Source organism: Thamnophis elegans, chromosome 2, assembly GCF_009769535.1.
Source record: "Thamnophis elegans isolate rThaEle1 chromosome 2, rThaEle1.pri, whole genome shotgun sequence".
Classification (NCBI taxonomy): Eukaryota; Metazoa; Chordata; class Lepidosauria; order Squamata; family Colubridae; genus Thamnophis; species Thamnophis elegans.
The window spans coordinates 144911622-144935647 of record NC_045542.1 but is presented as its reverse complement, the minus strand read 5'-3'; the positions used below and the strand labels follow the sequence as shown (position 1 = coordinate 144935647).

The 24026-nt window shown below is 45.1% G+C and overlaps 1 protein-coding gene across 1 annotated transcript in view; it reads right to left on the bottom strand.

Moving 5' to 3' along the window:
- LHFPL4 (LHFPL tetraspan subfamily member 4) overlaps window positions 1-11181 on the bottom strand; it is a 72282-nt gene extending 61101 nt beyond the window's left edge. Inside the window, exon 1 of the mRNA XM_032208670.1 lies at window positions 10247-11181. Coding sequence (XP_032064561.1) covers window positions 10247-10652 — 406 coding nt within the window. The 5' untranslated portion in view covers window positions 10653-11181. The remainder of the gene's footprint in view (window positions 1-10246) is intronic.
- Window positions 11182-24026: the final 12845 nt, after the last annotated feature.

The following is a 24026-nucleotide window of genomic DNA, read 5'->3' as shown; positions in this document are numbered from 1 at the left end:
TACTTACCAGCATCAGGCATTTTGATGCAAGCACGCCAATTGCACGATGACATTGTTACATGCATGTTGTCATTGGGGCATCATCACAGCTTATAGCAAAAGACAGAGAGAATAACTTTGTTGTTGCTTTGAATGTACACTAATCGGCATGCATTAAAATGAAATTTCGTTGCACGCAGGTCTCAACGGATCACCACCTCCAATGCACACTACATAAACATGACAAAACAAATAAATAAATACATAAATAAATAAATACAAAATTATGCATACACCCACATATATTATATGACACAGAGAAACAACGCAGTCTAGTTCGGATGTATACCCGTACATGGTGAGAAAAATGGAAAAAAAAATGATAGAAAAAAGAGATGGAAGGGGCCCTAGAGGTCTTCTAGTCCAACCCCCCTTCCTCAAGCAGGAGACTACCATTACAGATACCACTGTCGCAACCAATCCTTAAGCATTTAGAACTACGAGTCAGAATCAGTATTTTCAATAAGGCCCAGGAATATGCCAGCAAATTCCAAAACTTAGTGTCACATGACCTAATCATCTATCTCCCACTGATCACATTCAACTGTTCTATACAGTATACCAGTTCAGATTTGCAACCCATTTTCAAGGATGCTCCTAGATAGAACACGTTGCCTAACCCGGATAAAGCCAGTGTTATTAGAATATGTTTCTGCCCCGTTTCCTTGTGGAAAGCATGTGTAGATGAAGACTAGAAGTCCACAACTTCCTTTTCCAGAAGACTTCTGGTTTCATTTGACTACTGTTCCCCGAAAACAAGACATGGTCTTATTTTCATTTGACCCCCAAAATAAGCATTTGGCCTTATTTTCGGAAAGGTCTTATTCTTTTTGGGGTGTAGGAGGCAGCGAGCGTGGTCACCTCATGGCTGCTGCTGTGTTGCAATATTTTTTGGAGGGCTTGTTTTTGGGAGAGGGCTTATTTTAGCGCATGCGCTCAAAAGCCCAATTGGGCTTATTATCTGGGGAGGTCTTATTTTCAGGGAAACAGGGTGTCAGGCCCATAGCCATTTTTTCCTTTGGATCTTTGGCCTGCCACAGTTTCTATTATTCTACTATGCATTTTCTATTGTGGGAAAATGGGAGGGGGGATTGTAGGAGTGAGATGCTATGTAGCCATAACAAAATTCTTTCTTGAAAGCCAAGGTCATCCTTTGTCTTTGCACCTCTGCACCTGACCGGAACTGGATGGGTGGAACTGCCAGCATGGTAGTGGAAGATTGAGCCACATGATGGACTTGTGGGGGTGGGGGCAAGATCTTGAACTTTGAACTAGGTGGGAAAACCAGGAAGCTTTCAGATTCGGGTTTTCCCAGATGTGCCAACATGGCTCTCATAATAAATTGGAACTTTGAGGAAAGCTGTGCCTTGGACTCTGATTTAATTTTGGATGCTATTTGGAACACTAACACAGAGTATGTTTCTATCCAGTTTCTTTTTGGAGAACTTAGTTGCATGATTTAACCTTACCAATTAACTAGTGTCCTGGCAATAATATGTTATACTGTGCAACCTATTTCAATCAGATGTCCTGCATATGTAATGCAGTAAGTCAGACTTCCTAGTCAACCACTAACCATGCTGTCTTCCAACACATTTGGGAGGACTGAACTGGAGAAGGCTGCACTACGGTTACGGTGGATTCAGTTTTTAGTCCCTCCAACCAGTAAATAGGAGACATTTAAGACTTAATCTTAAATGGTCCCAGTTTCCAAGTTAGTTCTTGGTAGTAGAGATTAGATTTGAAAGATGCAATACAACAGCAAAGGGAAATACCATCAAAGTGTAGGAAGTTAAAACCCACCCCTCTGCTAGAAAACTGAAATATCCTGGGAAATATTAAGAAGGCAGAATATTATATTTCCCTGGATGCGAAAAGGGAGAAACATGTTTTTAAAGACAAAGTAGCTCCCTGCAGCTTCCTGCCCCCCACTTCCACCTTTGTAAATGAACCATTAAAGCTTGAGCTAGGCTAATTTATATAACAAAGGTAGAATTAGCTTTCTACAGAAACTCACCACAGAGCATCTGGGAACTCAACCAAACCTGGACTCAAAACACAGCCTAGAGACTTGTCCCTGCATGGCCCTATAGGAGTGTGACAACCAATCAGAATATATTTCTTACACAGGAACAGGAAACAGAGAGGTGGGGCCAAACAGAGAGTATAAAAAAACCCGGCAAGCCCCTTCTTCTCTCTCTTCTCTTCTTCACCCAACATCTGGAGGCATGTGATCCCCCTTTTCTGTTCAGGAGCTCAAACCATGGGATCCATCCAATCCACCATTAAACCATCTTTCCAAGCAGCCTCCATGGTTCCAGTGTCTTCTTCCCCACTTGGAGCCGAACTCAGAAGGACATTTCTTCCAACAGACATTTGTGAACTATAGAAGTAATCCACGACTTACAACCATTTGTTTAGTTACCAAAGTTACAACGGCACTGAAAAAAGTGACTTAGGATCATTCTTCACACTTACGACCGTTGCAGCATCCCCGGTGGTCATGTGATCAAAATTTGGATGCTTGAAAGCTGGCATGTATTTATGATGTTGCATTGTCCCGGGATAAGATAAATCACCTTTTGAGACAAGCAAAATCAATAGGGAAGCCAGATTCACTTAATAACCATGTTACAAATGTCAGGCCTGCAGTTATATCCTTTTTAGGATCTTTGGCCTGCCACACTCTCTATTATTTCATTATGCTGTTTCATTAGTGTAGTAGTTGGGAGGGGGGAATAGAAAGGAGTAGAATAGTGGAATGTGTTGTTGTCATTCTTTTCTAGAAGCCCAAGGTCATTTTTTGTCTCTGCACCTCTGCACCTGACCGGAACCAGCTGGGTGGAGTGCCAGCATGGAAGAAGAAGATTGGACCATGTGATGAATTTTTGGGTGTGGGGATAAGATCATGAACTTTCAACTGGGTGGAATCCCAGGAAGTTTTTCAGATTTGGGATTCCACAGATGTACCAAGATGTCTGACTTATTAAATTGGAACTTTAAGGATAGTTTTGCCTTGGACTCTGATTTAACTCTGCAAGACACTTGGAATGCTGACAACTAATGTCACCACTGTGGTGATTCACTTAACAACTGTGGCAAGAAAAGTCATAACATGGGGCAAAACCCACTTCACAACTGTCTCGCCTAATTAGCAATGGAAATGTTGGGTTCAATTGTGGTGGCAAGATGAGGACTACCTATATAAACAGAAATTAGCAATATGGAAAAGTGTAAAGAGCTTCTCTCGATGTAAACAGTGCAACTTTGCAATATGCTGCAAAACACCCAGTGTGGAAGGATTGGAATATAGATGATCCAAAGTAGGCAGTATATGGATGAGAATGTGAGTAGGAAAATATTAGAATGTGCAGAAATGAATAGGTTAACACTTGAAATTAAAGAGAAGGAACAATCTGATTATTATAATATATGGGAATTATTTTATCATTGGTTAGAGAATAAATATGAAAAGTAGAAAAAAGCAGAAGAGTGAAATTGAGAAAATGTTTTAACCAAGTTAAATAAGTTAAGAAGATAATTGTTATAGCATTAGGTATGATATATTAGTATTAAGTTAAGAATAGATAAAATAATAAATGTGTTTTATTATTTAATAAAAAATGAAATTATACAATTTTAGTAAATTGTAATTGTTATTGTATAAAATATTTGCACAAATATATATGTTCCCAAATTACACACTGCTTACTGGAAGATGATGTTAGAGTTAAAATAAAATAAAATATTTATATATATTAAAAAAGAAGAAGTAGGTAGATTTTGAGTCACTATCTTTTCTCATAACTAGCAGAGGAAGAATAAATTGTATATAGTAATTAATATTCCTATCCCTGTATTTCCACATTATTAATGAAAATAGCCAACACCAAAGAGCACAACTTCCAAACAATGACCAGAGAACACAATTTACAAGCAAGCTAGACTTTCGGTGTTTAAACAGTAACTTTTTCAACTATCTAGAGACAAATGCAAATGTATTGTCTTTTTGCTTTAGCGCAACCATGCCAAGGTAGGAGGAATTGTATGTACATATGCCAGTAGTGTAATCTTTCTCATTCTCTTGGGGCTTCCTCTGTCATAATCTATTGCATCTCTTACGCTTGTCCTCTCTAAAGCCTCACAATTAAAGATGACAAGAAGCATCTGCAGAGGAAGAGAACGTATGCAGAAGGGCAGGAGGATCTCTGGAAAATGCGCTGTCTTCCAAAACACGAGTTTCCCCATCTTACTCATTTGGGTTTTTTGGAATGAGTTCTGGACACTCTTCTCTACCTGTGGATTTCCCTACTGCTTTCCTCCTGGAAGCAGTTATGATCACCGATTAAGTCAGACCGACAGTGTGGTGAAGGAAGATCTCCAGTTCGGACTGACTGGTGTTTTGAAGAGGGCAGATGGTTGAATTTTTTTTGTCTTGTTTTGTTTTTTTAACATTTGGAATCCAGGAGTTTCTTTTTTCCCTTCTTAATTAGATTCTACTTCCTTTTGGGGAGGGGGAGACGGCATTGTCTGAAAGTAGAGTTTCCTAGGAAGCACTAATTAGAGCCTTCCATGATTTGTGAGCCACTAATTAGATCTCAAAGATTTAAAGTGTTTTCAAACAGAGACATTGTCTAGGTTTGAAATTGCATTTATGCCTGGAATCCTTTTTCTAGGCAGTAATGTGAAATGACCTTAAGGCTAGCTCATTCTCAGAATACATCAGTGAGCAATTTGGAATACAGTTCTTTAATTTGGATTGTTGTTATGTGGTTATATCAGCTATGTTTTTCCTGAACTGATTAACTGTAAATGTAAGTAAAAATATTTTAGTTATGTCTGCTTAAATGTTTTGGGTAAAAATATTGAATATGGATGTCTAAACAGTTTATATTCTCCATATTAAAAAAATTGTGTGCTTCTGGGTCTATGTTTCTCTCTGTGTGTATGTTTCTCTTTGCCTATGTGTGTCTATGTGTGTATGTTTCTATGTGTGAACTTTTGTTTGTTTATGGTGTTTAGTTTGTTTTTGCTCTCTCTCGCTCTCTTTTTTTCTTTTTAAAGTTGCTTCAAGAACCCTTTCTTTCTCGTCGTTGTGAATTGCGCAGATGGAGAACTTGTATTCTACTTTAGCTTGAAGCATTGTTCTTTATGCTTCTGCTACTTACTTACACTACTCACATGGGCATCTGGGTGGACCAAAGGATGACATAACACCCCCTTTATTCTAACCTCACATTATGCGAATGGAAAATATTGTTTTAAATTCTGCACAACTCCACAAACCTAGCTCAGAAAACAATAGCACCCATCACTGATGAATTCGCTCTTTTGATTGGCCACTTTTCGAGAAAAAAGTGGGTGGGGGAGGAGCAGTGGCCAGCTAAGAGTCCTCTAACATTTAGAATTTAAATTGTGTTGTCCTCCTAAATTAATTCTAAATTAATACCTTTAGATAACTCAAGGCGGCAGAAAATTGGATGTCCCTTTTCAGAACAGATACACCACTTTAAATGGAGAAACTATTTCCTTTGCCTTTCCTGTATTTTTATCTTGAGCTTTGAGGGCATTTGAAAAGTTTGGGAAAGATTGATGTTGGATGCAGCAAATGAAAAAGGAGATCATTTGTCTTCCGTTGCCCTCCTGAGTAAAGTATCGTTCCAGTCTTAATCTAAACCAGGGGTGTCAAACTCAAGGCCCGGGGGCCGGATCCGGCTCACAGGGTGCTTAGATCTGGCCTGAGGGGCTACCCTGGAAACTGTGAAGGACTGACCCATGGTCCTTCTGCCATTGAAAACAGAGTTCGGGAGGGCCACACATTTTCACTGGCAGAGGGTTGCAGGGGGCCGTCACAACCAAAAATGGAGTTCAGGAGCCCGTTTTCACTGGCAGAGTGCTCAGTCCACCACAGGAGTCCCCGACATGAGTGACGTCGAGCTGGCCATGCCCACTCTGGCCACGCCCACTCTGGTCCCCTGAGATCAAACACAACTCTGATGCGGCCCTCAATGAAATCGCTTTTGACACCCCTGTTCCCAAATGTTTATTTTGTGCTGCCATCTTGATTGGCATCTTAGCCTAGTCAGACCATGTCGTTCTGTATGTTTATAATACCAAGACTAAACGGATGTCAGCTAGTGAACATTCAACATGTTGCCTGATTATATGGTTAACTAACTTGCAAACCATTTAAATAAGTAACTTTATCTGACCAAGACAAACTTTTGTGAATCAGCTATTTGGTAAGGGAGATAATATTGCAATTTATTTGGGTGAATTGTCTCCTAGAATCATGGGTTCAATATAACATCTTCCTTCTTTTTTTAAAAAAAATCTTGTCCATTTATTTAGCCAAGAGAAAATTCTGCCTTCAGTAAATATTTTGAAAATGTCATCTCTTTGGCAACTATTTTATCAACCCTCTTTAGTTCAATAACTATTCATTAACTATAGAGTTGATAGGCTAAAAAAGCCTTTATACTGTTTGGTGTGCCATCATTATGCTTTTAATGGTTCTACAATCTCTTTCTTTGCCACATTCTAATGTTTTGCTCCTCTATGTCTTTGGCAACTAAAATCAATAGTTTTCATTGTGGTGTTTTACTCTGGAATGGACAGAATGCTGCTGGATTGCAGAAAAAAAATATTGGAAAAATCTGGCAAAAAATCATAAAGACATCATATGCCATCTAACATGTTAGGTGAAATTCTAAGTAGAATTAATACTCTGGAAAGCTTCCATGTTCAAATTCTAGCCATATCAATTTCCAGATAATGAGAACAGCAGTACAATGTAAAAAAAGTACTAATACAGACTATCTTCTTAGGACTACAAAATCCTCAGATCATTTTTTTTTAATTGAACAAGAAATTTGTAGTATGGAATTTCTGCCACATGTAGCAATACAACTTATAATTCTGAGTGGAATATAGATAGAAAGGGCCATTGTATTATTTTATGGTATTTCCTCCAGCTATAAAGACTTCAACTTTTGGGATTCTCAACAACAGCCGTGCTAACTGTAGAATTCTGGAAATTGAAGTTCTCACATCTGGAAAGCATCAAGTTTCGGGAAGGCTGTGCTACATTCCCTCCTTTTGTGTAAACAATTATTTGCGCTTCTATTAAATTATATCTGTCATGGAAGGGAAGTATTGCTTGTTCACATCAGCAAGTTCAGTCATAGTTATGCAAATTCCTCAAAAGCTCAAGCACTAGGATCTAAATGTGGTTTTGCCAGGAGCAAGGAATCTGTTCCATTCAAAATTTTGCTGAATTATGATCAGCCACGATAGCCAGGGGTTAAGAAATTCTGACATCCAGACATGGCAAATCTAGACAGCATACTAAAAAACAGAGATATCACCCTGCCAACAAAAGTGAGTACAGTCAAGGCTATGGTTTTCCCAGTTGCAATGTATTCTGTGAAAGCTGGACTATAAGAAAGGCTGAGCGCCAAAAAATTGAGATCTTTGAACTATGGTGCTGGAGAAGACTCCTGTGAGTCCCTTGGACTGCAAGGCGATCAAACCAGTCAGTCCTAGAGGAGATCAGCCCTGATTGCTCTTTAGAAGGCCAGATCCTGAAGAGGAAACTCAAATACTTTGACCACTTAATGAGAAGGAAGGACTCACTGGAGAAGAGCCTCATGCTGGGGAAGACTGTGGGCAAAAGAAGAAGGGGACAACAGAATGAGGTGGCTGGATGGAGTCACTGAAGCAGTAGGCATGAGCTTAAATGGACTCCAGAGGATGGTAGAGGACAGGAAAGCCTGGAAGAACATTGTCCATGGGAGCGCGATGGGTCAGACACGACCTTGCAACTAACAACAAACAAACAACAAGAATTTCTGAAATTGCAAGTCAGCAACATTTAGAGGACTATAATTTCTATATTTGTCAGGCTCCACGAGTCCCCCAAGAGCCTGACAAATAGAGTTATTTCCATTTTTCTTTATTGTTACTCACCTATAGACAGAAACATTGCCAAATTAAAGCAACTACTTGCATCAATGGAGAGATACCCTGAGAACTACTATGGGGAGCCATCTTAACTTTCTTTCGTCTAACTAAACTATCTTCACTTCATTATCGCTTGGTCCTCTGGAGTGCAGCCCCTCCCTCCCTCCTGGGAATCCAGACTACATCTACCACAGTATCCCTGTGATGCCCCTATGGCCCCATTTAATTCTCTGGCTTTACATAATATCTGTCATTAGGTTTTTTTCCTAGCACTTAGTCTTTCCTAGTCTTTCTCAACTTGATGCTCTTCAAATGTGGTAGACCTCAACGCCTAGAATCTTAGCTAGCATCTGGAAGACATCAAATCAGAGAAAATCAACTTGGAAGAACTGCAACTAGCATTAGTACCTGCATTTTTCCATCACTTACAAAATAGCCAGTCCGAAGAGAAGTCCTAGTCATCATGGCCCCTTTCCCAGACTTAATGAAGTTTAATTCAGACCCCAGAAAGCCTTTTTATTGATCCATTAGTTCCTTTTAGATCGTCTGCTTTCTGCTGATCAGACATTAATTCACCACTTTATGCCTCTATGCTGAGCTTGGCAGCTTAGCTCATTTGGGATTCAAGTCTTTCTTCCTTAAGCAACTCCAGCGGTTGGATTTGAGCCCACTGCATAGATTTAAAAATGCCTTTATAACGAGAAGGTAAACTTTCCATGTTCATTTTATTGGAGATATATCTTGTTAGTCCTTATTTTCATCATATATCTGCTAAAATCTCCCACAGTTTCAGACAACAGCTTTATTCCAATACTGTATGCATCTTTATACCGTAACTTTTGTCTGTCTTACTTCCTTTAAAGTTGAAAAACTGAATCCTTGTCCTTTATTATTTTTCTACCTTCCATAGTTTTCTTGAGCATTCACATTCTTCAGGAGAGTTCACACAATGTACTTAATTTGGCAATATAATTCTTCCATTACCTGGGTTTGCACAATAGGTTGAAATATAAAGAAATTTACTGGACTCGCATAACACACTATGCCACAGACAACTGACCAAGGTTAAAGTTAACCAAGTTTAGTATCTTGTATAAATGAAGGTACTGGGTCTTTAAGTGTTCTGGTTAAGCACATGTCAATCTCTTGGGCTTTCAGTACCATGGACAGAAGCTAAATGCTTGACCAATCTATCAGTTCCTGTACCTGACTCCCTGTAACAAGACTTTGGTCTTTTAACTTTTTAAAAATCTGATTTTTAATCTGGTTAAAACTAATGATGATGAGGTTTTACTTTTTATTTATGTTAACTTTTAATTGAATAAATAAATACAATTTATTTACTATTTGAGCTAAAAACTGTTTCTGCAACCTATTTGCAAAAAGATTTGGATATATCAGAGTTTCATTTGTCACCAAACCAATCCCAGATACACCAACATCAAAAAATACTTTGATGGGAGTCACATACAAACCATTCATATGCTGCGCAACCCCCCACACCCCTAAAACACACATCTCTGTGACTCCTAGAACTGTCACAAACATTACACAAACTAAACTAAACAAGTCTATTCCAACAGGCCAAGGCTATTTGGAGCTGTCACTCATTTGATTTAACAGGACAGGAATTTTATAGGCTCAGAAGAGTTTGATTCCCTCCCAGATGTTTTGAACCTCAGTTCCCCACATCCCCTTGCCATTGATCATGTTGGATGGCTTCATGGTAAATGAAGTGCAACTTACCTAAAAGAGAATGAAATTGTCTACCAGTTGGCTACAGAATCTCATTCATAGTTTATGTTTATTTTAAGGGGCCTTCTCAAATTTTTCACAAATGGTTAAGAGACACCGCACAAGAGTTTATGGTATCTATTCTATTATCAAGCCTCCTACTTTGAAAATACAATGTATGGGCTTTTCTTTCTGCCCCCAATGCAGCCAAATAGTTATTCATTGAAGGTCTTCCACCTTTAAAAAAAAATCATTACATCCCATTACATTGGCTGTTCAGCTCAATTCTTGTGTCTCTCCCCCCCTTTTTTTTTCAGTTCTCCCTTCTAAGCAGGGACGTCCTCCCACTCATTCTCTTTAGCCTCTGCTTTCTCCTTTTCTATTTCGGTTCCTGTTGTTATTGGGGGGAAGAGTGGGTACAAGGTTCGGTGGAAAGATCTTCCCCCCCTTTTTTGCCAAGTTGGGGAGGGAGGGGGGTGGAGGGAAGGAAACGGTCCCCCCGTTGCCGTACCTGCCAGTAGCTGCATCCAAGCACAGATCTTGTAGACCGTGGCCGTGTTGCAGAAGAAGAAGAGGGCGAAGCAAGTGATGCAGCCCAAGATCAGCACCATGGAGAGCAGCACGAAGAAGGAGGCGGCCTTGAAGGCGCCGGAGGGGATGCTGCGGAAGTCGGCGAAGGAGCCCTGGCAGGTGAGTTCCCGGTTGTTGCCTTCGTTGCCCACACAGTAGTGGAAGAGGCCGAAATAGCCCGGCTTGGGCGTGCTGACGCTGTCGCCGATCCAGTAAGGCTGGATGAAGACCACCACGTTGATGATGGCGAAGCAGATGGTGAAGATGGCCCAGAGGACGCCGATGGCCCGCGAGTTCCGCATGTAGTTGTCATGGTACAGCTTGGAGGCCTCCTGCGACGGCAGCATTGTGCCGGCAGCGCCGGGAGCCCCGGCGGGCGCTGAAACGGAGAAGGCGGGCGCACACCGGCGGCCGTCCCGGCGCTTTCTTTACCCCCTTGGCGGAAGGGCGGCTTTAGTCGCGGGAGCCCCGCGGCACCGGCCGAGGGAGAACCCAAGGGGGCCCTGCGAGGGGCCAGGCCATGGGGCCCCGGGCCTGTTAAGGCGGCGGCGGGCCGGGAGCCCTTTTAGAGGCGCTGGCTCGCTCTCTGCAGGTTCAGCCGCGACTCCATCTTGGCCGCCGCCGCCGCCGCCGCCGCTCCCGCTGCCTCGGCTCCTGCTCGCTGGATCGCTGGATCTCCCGCCCGCCCCGCTCGGTCGCTCGCTCGCTTGTCTCTTCGCTCACCTAGCCGAGGCTCGCGCCCGCGGTGCAAAAAAGCGAACGAGCGAGCGAGAGCTCGCGCGCGCGCGCGCCGGGACACCCCCCTCCCCCGGGAGGAGGAAATCTTGGAGCGGTAGGAAAATGAAGGTGGAGAAGGAAGCGAGCGAGCGAGCGAGCGCCGGGGCAGCTTCCCAAAGGAAGGGGATGTGGGAGGAGGAGCAGAAGGAGGAGGAGGAGAGGCAGCTCCACGCACATGCGCCCAGCACGCAGGTCGAGGGAGCCGGAGGCCACCGGCCGGTTTCTGTTTCTCTCCCCCCCCCCCTCTCTCCCCCCGGGCGACTGAGGCTGTGGCGGCGGACGGGGGAGGCGAGGGCGGAGGGCAACGCGAGCCGGCTTCCCCTTTGCCGATTTTTTGTGGCTTTGCGAAAATACGGACGGCCGCTAGAGGCCAGCAAACTATCCTTGTTTTCTCTTCGGTTGTCAGAACGTTTGCCCTCGGTTGAACGGTTGGGTCTTTGCAGCCCAGGCGAGAGATTTCCCCACGCGGAGGATTCCCACCGGCACCACCAAAAAAAAGAAGCCGCGGCGGAGAGAGGCGCAGAAGGAAGGCGGAAGAAAAGGAAGGAGGGACGGAGGGGGAGACCCCCCCCCCACACACACACACGCACCTCCGCAGCTGTTCCTAGCCAGCTTGTTCATCCAGCAATAGGCACTGGAAGAGGAATTTCCTCGGGGAGGCAAGGGGGACGGGGGACGGGACCGTGGGGCTTCTGGTGAGGAGAGGGGATCCTGCTGGTTGTTCTTTTCATCTCCCCCCTCTTCTTCCAGCTTTGGAAGGAAGGTGGGGGATCCTTCAGCCCTTTGAGTTCCCCCATTCTCCAAGCTGACCCTGATGGAAGTGATGCCCCTTGGGCAGTGGTGTATTAACCATTAAGCAAGCTAAGCATCTGCTTGGGGCACCAGGCCCAAAGGGGGAACCACAAAGTTGAGAAAGAAAAAAAAACCAATGAAGATTTGTACAGTATGTACAAAAAAGGGGTATCGAGATTTGTCAATGGTTAGGGCACCACTGAGTCTTAATCCGCCACTGTTCTTGGGCTATAACCCAATGCCAGCCTAATGGGAACTGCAGTCCTGCATCAGATGGGGATTACAGGTAGCCCTTGATTTACAACAGTTTCTTTAGAGACCATTCGAAGTCCCAGCGGCACTGAAAAAAGTGACTTGTGACCATTTCCCACCCTTATGACCGTTGCAGCAACCCTCACAGTCACGTGAATAAAATTCGGATGCTTGGCTCCGACTCGTACTTACTTAGGATAGCCGCAGTGCCCCGGGGTCATAGGATCCCCTTTTGCAACCTTCGGACAAGCGAAGTCAATGGAGAAGCCAGATTCACTTAGCAACCATGTTAATAATTTAATAATGGCAGGGATTCACTTAACAAAAGTGGCAAGGAAATGGGAGCCAAACTTCACTTAACAAATTTCTCACTCAACGATGTAAATTTGGGCTCAATTGTGGCCGTACGTCAAGGATTAGCTGTGCTGCTTTAAGGACTCATCCCAATGTGACAGAAACAAGGTTAAACTCCAGAGACCCGGGAGTCTCAACCGTCTCTATTCAGAAGTCAATTTTTCCTTTCTTAAATAATTTTTAAGATCAGGTTTCAAAGGTAAATATCTTTCCCTGATCAGTCCAGGGAAAAGGCAGGAAGGGTGAGCTAAATTCAAGAGCACCATCAACGATGAAGCGGCGGGGGGGTGGGGGGGAGTCTGATCTGTAGGAATTGAAATGGGATGATGAAGGTCATAGCGGTTTCTGAAGTTGGAGTATATCTGATCTCTCAGGAATGTGATTCCCTCTGGTGCATGGAGGAGCATCTTCTGGCTCTCTAAATATTGTTGAATTTTCAACACAGCAACCTCAGTTGGCATGGTCAATGGTGAGGGGCAACAGTTACTGCAGTCCAAGAACATCAGGAGGGACACACATTTCTCATCTCCATTCAGGAGAGACAGAATAGAATAGAATAGAATAGCACAGCACAGCACAGCATAAAATAATAGAATTGGAAGGGACCGTTGAGGTCCTCTAGTCCAACCCCATGCTCGGGCAGGAAACTGTACCATTTCAGACAAATGGTTATCCAACCTCTTCTTAAAAACTTCCAGTGTTGGAGATTATGGATGTACCAGGACATCTGCACTCAAGAAATGCATTCAATCTGACTGGTATTAAACCTTTCAATAGGTCCTGGATAATTATCATGTCACACTTCTGCATCTTCGCTAATAAACCTCTTTGTTTTACAGAGCCCTTTGTTAGATTTTTTTAAAAAATTAAAGATTAAAGAATCGAGGAAAATAAAGTCTAAACATCAAACCAGCAATGAATCTACAGTTTAAAAATAGTGTCAAGATTTTGACTGTATAATGAATACAGTTCAGTACATACAATACAGTGGCAGTGTGATTAATCATTTATGAAAAATACAAACATAAAGATAACTTCAAACACTCACCATATAAATGACCAGAAATGTGATTTGTGGATTTCTGAATGCCACCCCTCTCAAATATACATACATACTTTTTATATGTTCTAAGATTGAATTGGAAATAGTGACCTCCTTTGAACTGAACGCTGGTTAGAATTGTAGAGTTGAAAGGGACCTAAGAGGTCATCAAGTTCAACTCCATGCTCACTGCAGGATTCACTACATCATCCTCAGTTTGAAAGCCTCCCGTGAAGGGGAAGAAACCACTCCACATGATAACTACTCAACGATTGACAGCTGTTATTCTTCTGACATTCTTCCTGATCAGGGGTGGGTTTCTGGCTGCTGCTACTGCTGGTTCGCTCAGGGATGCATTGTGTGCATGTGTGCACTTTGCATGTGCACACCCTTGATGCGCGCATGCACAGTATTAAAAAAAATGCTGCTGTGCATGTACAGAAGCCAAAAACAAGATGGCAGTGCCTATGGTGCCACCGAGAGAACTGGTTCGGGGGCATGGCAGGCCACGTTACTACCTATTCGGCCAAGTCAGACCGAACTCTGTTCCTGATCCAGGGTTCCTTCTGCCTCTCGAACCGTGTGACAGAGAATATTATGCTGATTTAAAAAAATAATAGTTAATAACGTTGTTTTCCAAGTCGGTGAAAGCTAAGCTTGTCATGTTTATTCAATTAATGGAAAAGTAATGAATTATAAATTGGGAGCAGCAAGCAGTAATCGTGAAGAGGAAAACTTTACAGGTAGTCCTCAACTTAAAACAATTCATTTAGTGACATTCAAAGTTACAATGCTACTGAAAAAAAGTGACATGACCATTGTTCACACAACTTTTGTAACATCCCCATGATCATATGATCAAAATTCAGATGCTTGGCAACTGGTTCAACTTATGACCATTGTTGTGTCCCAAGGCAGTGGTGGGATTCAAATTTTTTTACTACCGGTTCTGTGGGTGTGGCTTGGTAGGAAGGATACTGTAAAATCCCCATTCCCTCCACTCCACACTAACCTGCTTTCCAGCTCCGTTCTCCTGTGCAGGGCAACAAAAGGAGATCCAGCCGATCAGCTGGAAGTCGGGAGGCAGAGAATAGATGAGAGCAGGGCTAGCCAGAGGTGGTATTTGCCAGTTCTCCAAACTACTCAAAATTTCCACTACCGGTTCTCCAGAACCGGTCAGAACCGGCTGAATACCACCTCTGGCCCAAGGTCATGTGAGCATCTTTTGCAACCTTTTGACAAGCAAAGTCAGTGGGGAAGCCAGATTTGGTTAACAACCGAGTTGCTAACATCAACTGCAGTGATTCTCTTAACAACTACGGCAAGAAAGGTCATAAAATGGGGCAAAACTCACTTAACAACATAAATGTTGGGCTCAATTATGGTTGTAAGTGAAGGACTACCTGTACTTGTTTTCTCTCACAGAACAGGAAATGCCTTTTATACTCCTGATGCTCTCTCTATAGGACACACATACCTCATCTAAAACTAAAAAAAAATGCCCCTTGTTTCAGAATTGCTTCTGTACTTATGTCAGCCATGCGGATTGATGAGATCAATTCTTTAACAGATTAACAGAGTTGGAAGGGACCTTATAGGTCATCTAGTCCAACCCCCCGCTCAAGCAGGAGACCCTACACCATTTGTGACAAATGGCAGCCCAGTCTCTTCTTGAAAGTCTCAAGTGATGAAGCTCCCATGACTTCTGAAGGCAAAGCTGTTCAATGGGTTGATTGTTCTCACTGTCAGAAAGTTCCTCCTTATTTCTAGGTTGAATCTCTCCTTGATCACTTTCCATCCATTATTCCTTGTCTGGCCTTCAGGTGCTTTGGAGAATAGCTTGACCCCCTCCTCTCCGTGGCAGCCCCTCAAATATTGGAAGACTGCTATCATGTCTCCCCTGGTCCTTCTCCTCACTAGACTAGCCATGCCCAGTTCCTGTAACTGTTCTTCATATGTTTTAGTCTCCAGTCCCCTAACCATCCTGGTTGCTCTCCTCTGCCCTTTTTCTATAGTCTTCTTTCAATATAGTCCTATAATTCATGAATTCTAACGGATTAAAACCTGGCCCAACTCTGCCATTTCAAATTGAAAGGTTTCTTGTGTCAGTCAGGGAAAGTTCTAGCTTGATGCATTGGAAATCTGCCACTCAGAGTAGACAATCTTTGGCTCAACAGAAAAGTTGGTTTGAACATGAACAAGCCACAGTTTATGGGTTCACTTCACACAATGTATACTATAAGCCTGTGATGGCGAACCTATGGCATGTGTACCAGAGGTGCCACGCAGAGCCCTCTCTATGGGCATGCGTGCCATTGCCAGCTGCTCTTCATGCGCACCAGCTAGCTGGGCTTTATGGCTTGAAAACGGCTCCAAAAATGGCTGCTTTCCAGGCTGTTTTTGGGCTGTTTTCTGGGCCCCAAAATGGCTTGAAAAACAGCCCAAAAAACATGCACACACGGGCCAACTGGTCTTCGTGTTTTCAGCGCTCCAACACGCACACATGCACATGCGTTCTGGTTTGGGCACTCAGTGCCCATCACTGCTATAAGCCATGGTTTACGAAACACACTGGCTGAGTTCAGACAACAAAATTAGGCAAACAGATTATAGTTTTGGAGTCATATGTTCACATAAAGAAGTATCTTGTGCTCATAAATTTGCAGAATGTTAGTCAAGGCAGCCAAGCATTCCACAAAATCTCCTGTGAGAGGAGATGACAAAAAAATTGGCTGAACTAAGGATATAAAACTGGTTGAATAGCTGTATTCAGCTAGTATACATCAATGATCCCACATTAAGTTGAAGAGGAGGCTGACGTGACATGCTGCGTGACTTTGTTTTAGGAACTGGTGTTGCCCGATATCATATGTTACTTGGATGAGGGTGCAACAAATTATAGATTGGTGGGTGACCCAAAGCGAGGGGAACCACAAAAATTTTACAGGACAATCTAAGGGTGCAAGACAGAGGTGGGTTTCAAAATTTTTAGAACCTCTTCTGTAGGTGTGGCCTGGTTTGTGGGAGTGGCTTGCGGGCCATGTGACTGGGTGGGCGTGGTCAACTTCAACTCCCAGAATTCCTCCTCCAGTCATATTGGCTCAGGAACTCTGGCATTTGAAGCACGCAAGTCTTAAAGCTGTCAAGTTACAAGACCCTTGCACCCCTAACCCTTTAGAAAAAAAACCCCAGGGGTGTTCAAACTTGACAGCTTTAAGACTTGTGGACTTCAACTCCCAGAATTCCTCCTCTCGCTCTTCATCTTGGTGATGTGCAGATGGGCAGGTGAGGGAGCTGGAACTGGTTCTAAACAGCACTGTAGATTTGTGGAACCTCTTCTATAGAAGAGGTTAGAACTGGCAGGAACCCACCCCTGGTGCAAGATCATCTTGACAAACTGGAAGAACAGGCAGAAACCAGCTAGATCAGGGATGTCAAACTCAAGGCCTGGATTCAGCCCGTGGGGTGTTTAGATCTCACCGGCGGGACCAGCCTGGAAACAGCAAAAGACCAGCCTGTGGTCCCTCTGCCAGTGAAAATGGAGCTCAGGCCTTCGGGTGCTTTGACCTCCCTCCTCTGTGTGGCAGCCCCTCAAATATTGGGACATTGCTATCATGTCTCCCCTGGTCCTTCTCTTCACTAAACTAGTCATGCCCAGTTCCTGTAATCGTTCATCATATGTTTCAGCCTCCAGGCCCCTAATCATCTTGGTTGCTCTTCTCTGCATTCTTTCTAGAGTCTCCACATCTTTTTTATAGTGTGGTGACCAAAACAAGGTCCAGGCAGAAGAAGAACATCATGGCTTCAACCTCTAAGGGGCTGGTTTGGACAAAATTCAGCAGCACTTTTTCATGCGGCTGTTGATAAAAATAGTGTCACCAACATGATCACCAATGTCCGATGATGGATATGGCACAAGAAGAAGAAGGCTGCAGAAGGCAGAACACAAAACGAGGGGTTTACATTACAATGTCAGCCCCACTAAGTAGACCAGACCAGGAAATCAACTCCACAGGAAGCCTAAAACTACAGATAGTCCTTGACTTACAACAGTTCACTTAGGGACTCTTCAAAGTTACAACGGCATTGGAAAAAAACACTGACTTATGACCATTTTCACACTTATGACCATTGCAGCATCTGCACGGTCACATTTGGATGCTTCACAATGGACTCACATTTATGACCATTGCAGTGTCCTGGGGTCATGTGATCCCCTTTTGCGACCTTCTGAGAAGCAAAGTCAATGGGGAAACTAGTTTCACTTAACAACCCTATTACTAATTTAACAACTGCAGAGACTCAGTTAACAAATGTGGCAAGAAAAGTCATCCAATGGTGGGGTGTGTGTGAAACTCACTTAACACATTTCTCACATTGCAACATAAATTCTGAGCTAAATTGTGGCCGTCACTTGAGGACTACCTGTACTTTTATTGAGGTTGGTTACCGTATATTAAAATCTTGCAGGTCCAATTGGTCTGTATTCCTGTTCCTTCTTACATTTCAGTCAATTAAGGAGGTGCCCTGCATGAAACACTTCTGAATATTCTGCTCGTCTGCATTTAAAAAAATATTTCAGGCTTTTTTGCCTAGGTAATAACTTCTGCATATTTCCACCAAGGTCGTCTTCCTTACTCTATAATAAGGAACTATAAGTAGTCCTCAGCTTACCACCATAAATAAGCCTGAAATGATGGTCATAAGTCAGGGCAGTCATTAAGTGGGTCTTCACATGACCATGACTGATTTTATGACCTTCTTTGTGGCAGCAATTAAGTAAACATTACAGTCATTAAACATTAAACAAATGCAGCCGTCAATAACTACAGATTGCCCGGAGATAATTGGCTACAAGGAAAGAAGGTCTCTGTTTATTTGGTTTTCCGGAAACTTTAGTGGCAGCATCATGTTTCTGAGGTGGCTGACAAAACGGCTGAGTGAATGGATGGATTTTTATAGGGTTATGGGCTTTGGTGATTGAGATGCTCCAGGGGGTTGTGCAATGTAGTGAGCCTTGTGCCTTTTACTGTTCCAATGGTGGAAAGCTGCAAAACCAAAAAAGTTTGAGGAATTGGCAACACTAGCTGGGAATTCTGGTTTATGAAGTCCACTACATGGTGGCTCAGTGGCTAAGATGCTGAGTTTGTCGATGAGAAAGATCAGAGGTTCTGCAGTTCGAATCCCTAGCGCTGTGTAATGGTGTGAGCTCCCGTTACTTCAAGGCATGAAATGCCTGCTTTTGCTACTGTTTTGGAACTGGGAGTGCCCGCACAGAGCATCCATGATAACATCTGGGCAGATGGGCGAAGCCTCCCACTGCCACCATCTCTGCATTATTGTCCCAGCTGCTGCCAACCTAGCAGTTCAAGGAGGAGGGCCTTCTCAGCAGTAGCCCCGGCCCTTTGGAACGAGCTCCCTGTGGAGATTCGTACCCTCTCCACCGTCCAAACCTTCCGCACAGCCCTGAAGAACTGGCTCGCCCGTCAGGCCTGGGGATAAGGATAGTTGCCCCTCCCGAATGTTGTATGGATGTTGCCTACTACTTTTAGTATATGTCTCTATTTTGTTGTCTGTATTCCCCCTTCCCTAGTTTTATGTGAGCCGCCCTGAGTCCCCTCAGGGAAAAGGGCGGCCTACAAATTCTAATAAAACTACAAACTACAAACTACAGTTCGAAAGCATGTAAAAAATGCAAATAGAAAAATAGGAACCATCTTTGGTGGGAAGGTAACAGCGTTCTGTGTGCCTTAAATGTTTAGTGCTGGGATCCATAGGTGTGACTGCTAATACAGTATGTATTGAGGACAGAGAAAAAACAAGAGAAAATCCAAACAGCAGCAGCAGCCCCTCACGAATCTCAGAATCAATTTCAGAGCGCAGTTTTAAAGCTGCTGAATTAATTTAGCAGAAAGCAGAATTGCTTCTTTTCCAGGCAGAAGCTTCTGAAAAAGACTTTCATATATCTGGGGGTAGAAAAGGACTGTGATGAGTCTAACTCACCCTGTCTTCGCTGGGAGAAACCACAGAAGACCCTGCTCTGCAAACAGTGCTGGAGGCTGCTTGTTTTAGATGGTGAAAATCTCTCTTTGCACCTTTCCGTATTGTGGGAAGTTATCTCTCCCAGCCCTCTCCCAGAAACATGAAATATCCTAGGAAATATTGAAAAGGCAGAATATTTCTCTGGATGTGAAAAGAAAGAAACATGTTTTAAAAGACAGAATAGCCCCCTGTAGCTTCCTGTCCATCCCCACTTTGTTAATGGGCCATTAAGAAGGCCAAGCTAGTCTACATAATAAAGGCTTCTCCACTGCAGCTACAGGGGGATGGGATTAAAGCATGATAATATTGGCCCCAACTGACCACTTGGCATCTGAGAACTCAACCAAACCTGGATTCAAAACACAGCCCAGAGAGTTTCCCCTGCATGGCCCCATGGGAGTCTGACAACCAATCAGAATACATTTCTTACACAGGAACAGGAAACAGAGAGGTGGGACTGAACAGGTTATAAAAAGCCTAGCAAGCTCCTCCCTCAGCCCTTCTCTTCTTCTCCACCAACATTGAGGCATGTGATCACCTTTTCTGTTCAGGACTCAAGCCGTGTGGTCCTGTCCACCATTAAAACCATCTTTCCAAGCAGCCTCCATGTCTCCAGTGTCTTTTTCCCCACTTGGAGCTAAACCCAGAAGGACATTTCTTTCATCAATATTGCATTTCTGCCTATGCTAAGTCTGGAGACCAGGGCCTCTCAGTCACATCCTGTTGGCATCTGGCATCTGCTCCTGAAAAATCTCTGCTCACAGAACATGAAGTTTCTGGTCTTTAAATACTTCATTTTCTGAGAGCAGCGATTCTCAGGAGCAAATGCCAGATGCCAGTAGTATAGTATAGCCTTTATTGTCATTATACATTATACAGTATATACAATGAAATTGGTTTTAGCCCAGTGGTGAAATTCCAATTTTTTTTAATACCGGTTCTGTGGGAGTGGCTTGGTGGGCCTGGCAGGGGAAGGATACTGCAAAATCCCCATTCCCTCTGTTGAATACTAGCGCGGGAGGTAAGGTCTCCCTTTCTGATTGGTTCTTGGGCGGAGCCGGTTTAATCCTCTCTCCGATTGGTCGAGCTACTCGACGCCCTATTGGCTCATTGTTCAAACTTGGGGGTATAAATGTTTGGCGCGAACCACGCCACGTTGAATCGTAGTTACTATGCTTTGAATAAAGGTTACTGCTTTGCTACACCTCTTGTCGCGTCCACTCCCTTCGCTCCAAGATGCAAAACTGGCGACGAAGGTGGGATGAGATTCCCGCGACCACGGAGGAGAACAAGCCAGCTTGCCACCGCGTTTGAAGTAGCACAAATCCGCTCCTCAGGCTGAGAATTCCAGCAGCGAATGCAAAATTTTCTTTGCCGTCCTTCTTCCCTCCCTGGCTTCATACCATAATGGCATCATCGCTTCCTCCCTTCGCGCCGTTTGGGTCTGCCGGAGAATCATGGGACGGTTTCATGGAGCGTTTTGAGTGTTACCTAATCGCATCGAAGAACCGGGCGCAGACCGATGAGGAGAAATGCAGTTTCTTTTTGTCCTGCTGTGAGCCTTCCATGTTTGCCTCTGCGAGAGCTCTGGCCGCCCCGAGGCCAGCTTACAAACTTGGGTGGGACGAGCTGATGTCCAGGCTGAGGGACCACTACGCCCCCTCACCTTCTCTGATCGCACGTCGTTTTACTTTTCGCCGCCGAGTGCAGAAGCCCAACGAATCCATCAGCCAGTTTCTAGAGGCTTTGCGCACAGTGGCCGCTCAGTGCGATTTTGCAGACCTGGAGGAGAACCTCGTGGAGCAGTTTGTATGCGGGGTCCGCGACGTGCAGTTGCGCAGCCGTATGCTCCGGAACCATAAAATTACCTTGGTGCAAGCCGTGGAGACCGCACGAGCAGCAGAGCTCTCTGAACAATCCATGGCCGACATCGAACGCCTCCAGCTGAAAACCCCCGCGCAAACCGCTGCATCGCCTTCCACCCAGACGAACCTCGTCGACGACCCCTCTCCTTCGGAAGATGAGGAGGAGGAAACCGTCGGACAAATGAGGACGCAATCAAAGCGGAGGCCACATCAGCAACCATCGACGCCCGTTCAGCCAGTCTCAAACGCCCCTTGTCGCGGATGCGGCGGTCGCCATAGCCGCGCATCCTGCCCGTTTCGTTCTGCCGTCTGCCGCCGTTGCCGAGGAGAAGGACACCTCGCCAGGGTCTGCCGGGCTCTTGTGCCAGCCCCGTCGTTTATGCAGCCCAGCGACCAGCGCCAGGCACTGAAAGGCCGCCAACAACCACGTTCTGCGAGGCGAGCTGAGGACTGCCATTCAACCTATCAGCCCTCCAGCGCCGACTGCGTGGTCTACCAGGCTTCTCACGTTTCCGCCGGCCATCGCAAAATTAGCACCGTCGTCCGTCTCGAAGGTCAGCCTTGCCGAATGGAGGTGGACTCTGGGTCTTCCCGTTCCCTTCTATCGTGGGCTTTGTTTTCCCGCCTTTGCCCCAGGGTTCCCCAGAGTAAATTGCGCCCCGCTGGGGTTTCCCTTCTAGATTACCAGGGAAATGGGATTCCCACGGCAGGAATATTCCACATCCGGGTGGAATATGGAGATTTTAAAGGAAAACTTCCAGTTTTAATTGTTAGGAACGACCTGCCCGCTCTCCTTGGGTTGGATTGGTTCCCCGCTTTGGGTCTCACTATAGAAGGGGTGCACAGGGTAGTTCCCCGCACCGTAGATAGTGTGTTAGACGAGTTTGCAGATGTGTTCGATGGGAGATTGGGCTGTTATAAGGGCACCCCCATTTCCCTTTGCCTCGATCCCCAGGTCGCGCCCATTAGGCTGAAGGCACGCAGGGTTCCCCTCGCATTGAGAGCAAAGGTAGATGCTGAACTTGATAAGCTTATAGAGCAGGGGGTAATCGAGCCCGTAGATCATGCCCGTTGGGAAACTCCCATAGTACTCCCGGTCAAACCCGACGGATCGGTGAGGATATGCGCCGACTATAAGTCGACCATCAATTTGGCCCTGCAGGCAAATCCATATCCCGTTCCCGTAGTGCAACATCTACTCCACTCCTTAGGGCAAGGCCGTATTTTCGCCAAGCTAGATATGGCACAGGCCTACCAGCAGCTCCCCGTAGACGATGACGCGGCTACAGCCCAGACCATCGTCACCCACCGCGGGGCTTTCCGTTGCCGCCGTCTCCAATTCGGCGTTTCGGTTGCCCCGGGGATATTTCAGAGCCTTATGGAGCGGTTGCTCCACGGGCTCCCCGGCGTCGTTCCTTACTTTGACGACGTCCTGGTCGCAGCCCCTAGCCACTCGGAACTCCTGAAAATACTGCGGGAGGTTCTCACACGTTTTAGGGAGGCAGGACTGAAACTAAAGCGCAGCAAATGCGAAATTGCTGTTCCCCAAGTAGAATTTTTGGGATTTCTCATCGATGCACAAGGCATTCACCCCACTCCCTCCAAAGTTGCCGCCATTAAAAACGCACCTGCACCCACCTCTAGGGCGGAATTGCAGGCGTTCCTGGGGCTGTTAAATTTTTATGCCCCTTTTATTCCCCACAAGGCCTCGCTAGCTGAACCGCTACATCGACTGCTTGACCGGTCAGCGGCCTGGAAATGGGGTAGCCGTGAAGCGCATGCGTTCGCGGCTATAAAAGATGTTTTAACTTCATCGGCAGTCTTAATTCAATATAGCGATAAGATGCCCCTAGTCTTGACATGCGACGCCTCTCCCTATGGTATAGGGGCGGTCCTGAGCCATGCCCTCCCGAATGGCTCAGAGGCCCCCATAGCTTTCTACTCCCGGACACTTTCTTCAACGGAGCGGAACTACAGCCAAATCGATAAAAAAGCCCTGGCTGCAGTGTCCGGCATTAAGCGATTCCATGACTACCTTTATGGTAGGAATTTCACCCTTGTCACGGATCACAAGCCGCTCCTGGGGCTACTAGCAGGCGACAAGCCAACTCCCCCCATTTTGTCTCCCCGCATGACACGCTGGACTGAGTTTTTAACGGCGTATTCGTATACGCTGTTATACCGTCCGGGTAAGCAGCTAGGGCACGCAGACGCCCTGAGCCGTTGCCCTTTGCCACAGACGGACACAGCCCACGTGCCTTCTCTCTCTATTTTGTCCATTGCTGAATCTGACCTCCCCGTCTCTGCTGCGGATGTCGCAGCTTGTACAAAGGCTGACCCGGTCTTATCCCAAGTAGCTTCATGGGTTTTGAGGGGTTGGCCCGCGGAAAAGGTAGCGGAAGGATTCCGACTGTTTAAAGCACGACAAGCCGAACTTGCCCTTCATGGGGGTTGTCTTGTCTGGGGGGATAGGGTAGTGATCCCCACAGCCCTGCGGGCACGAATCCTGCCTGCACTTCATAAAAACCATCCAGGCATAGCGCGAATGAAAGCTTTAGCCCGCAGCTATGTATGGTGGCCCTTGCTAGATTCGGAAA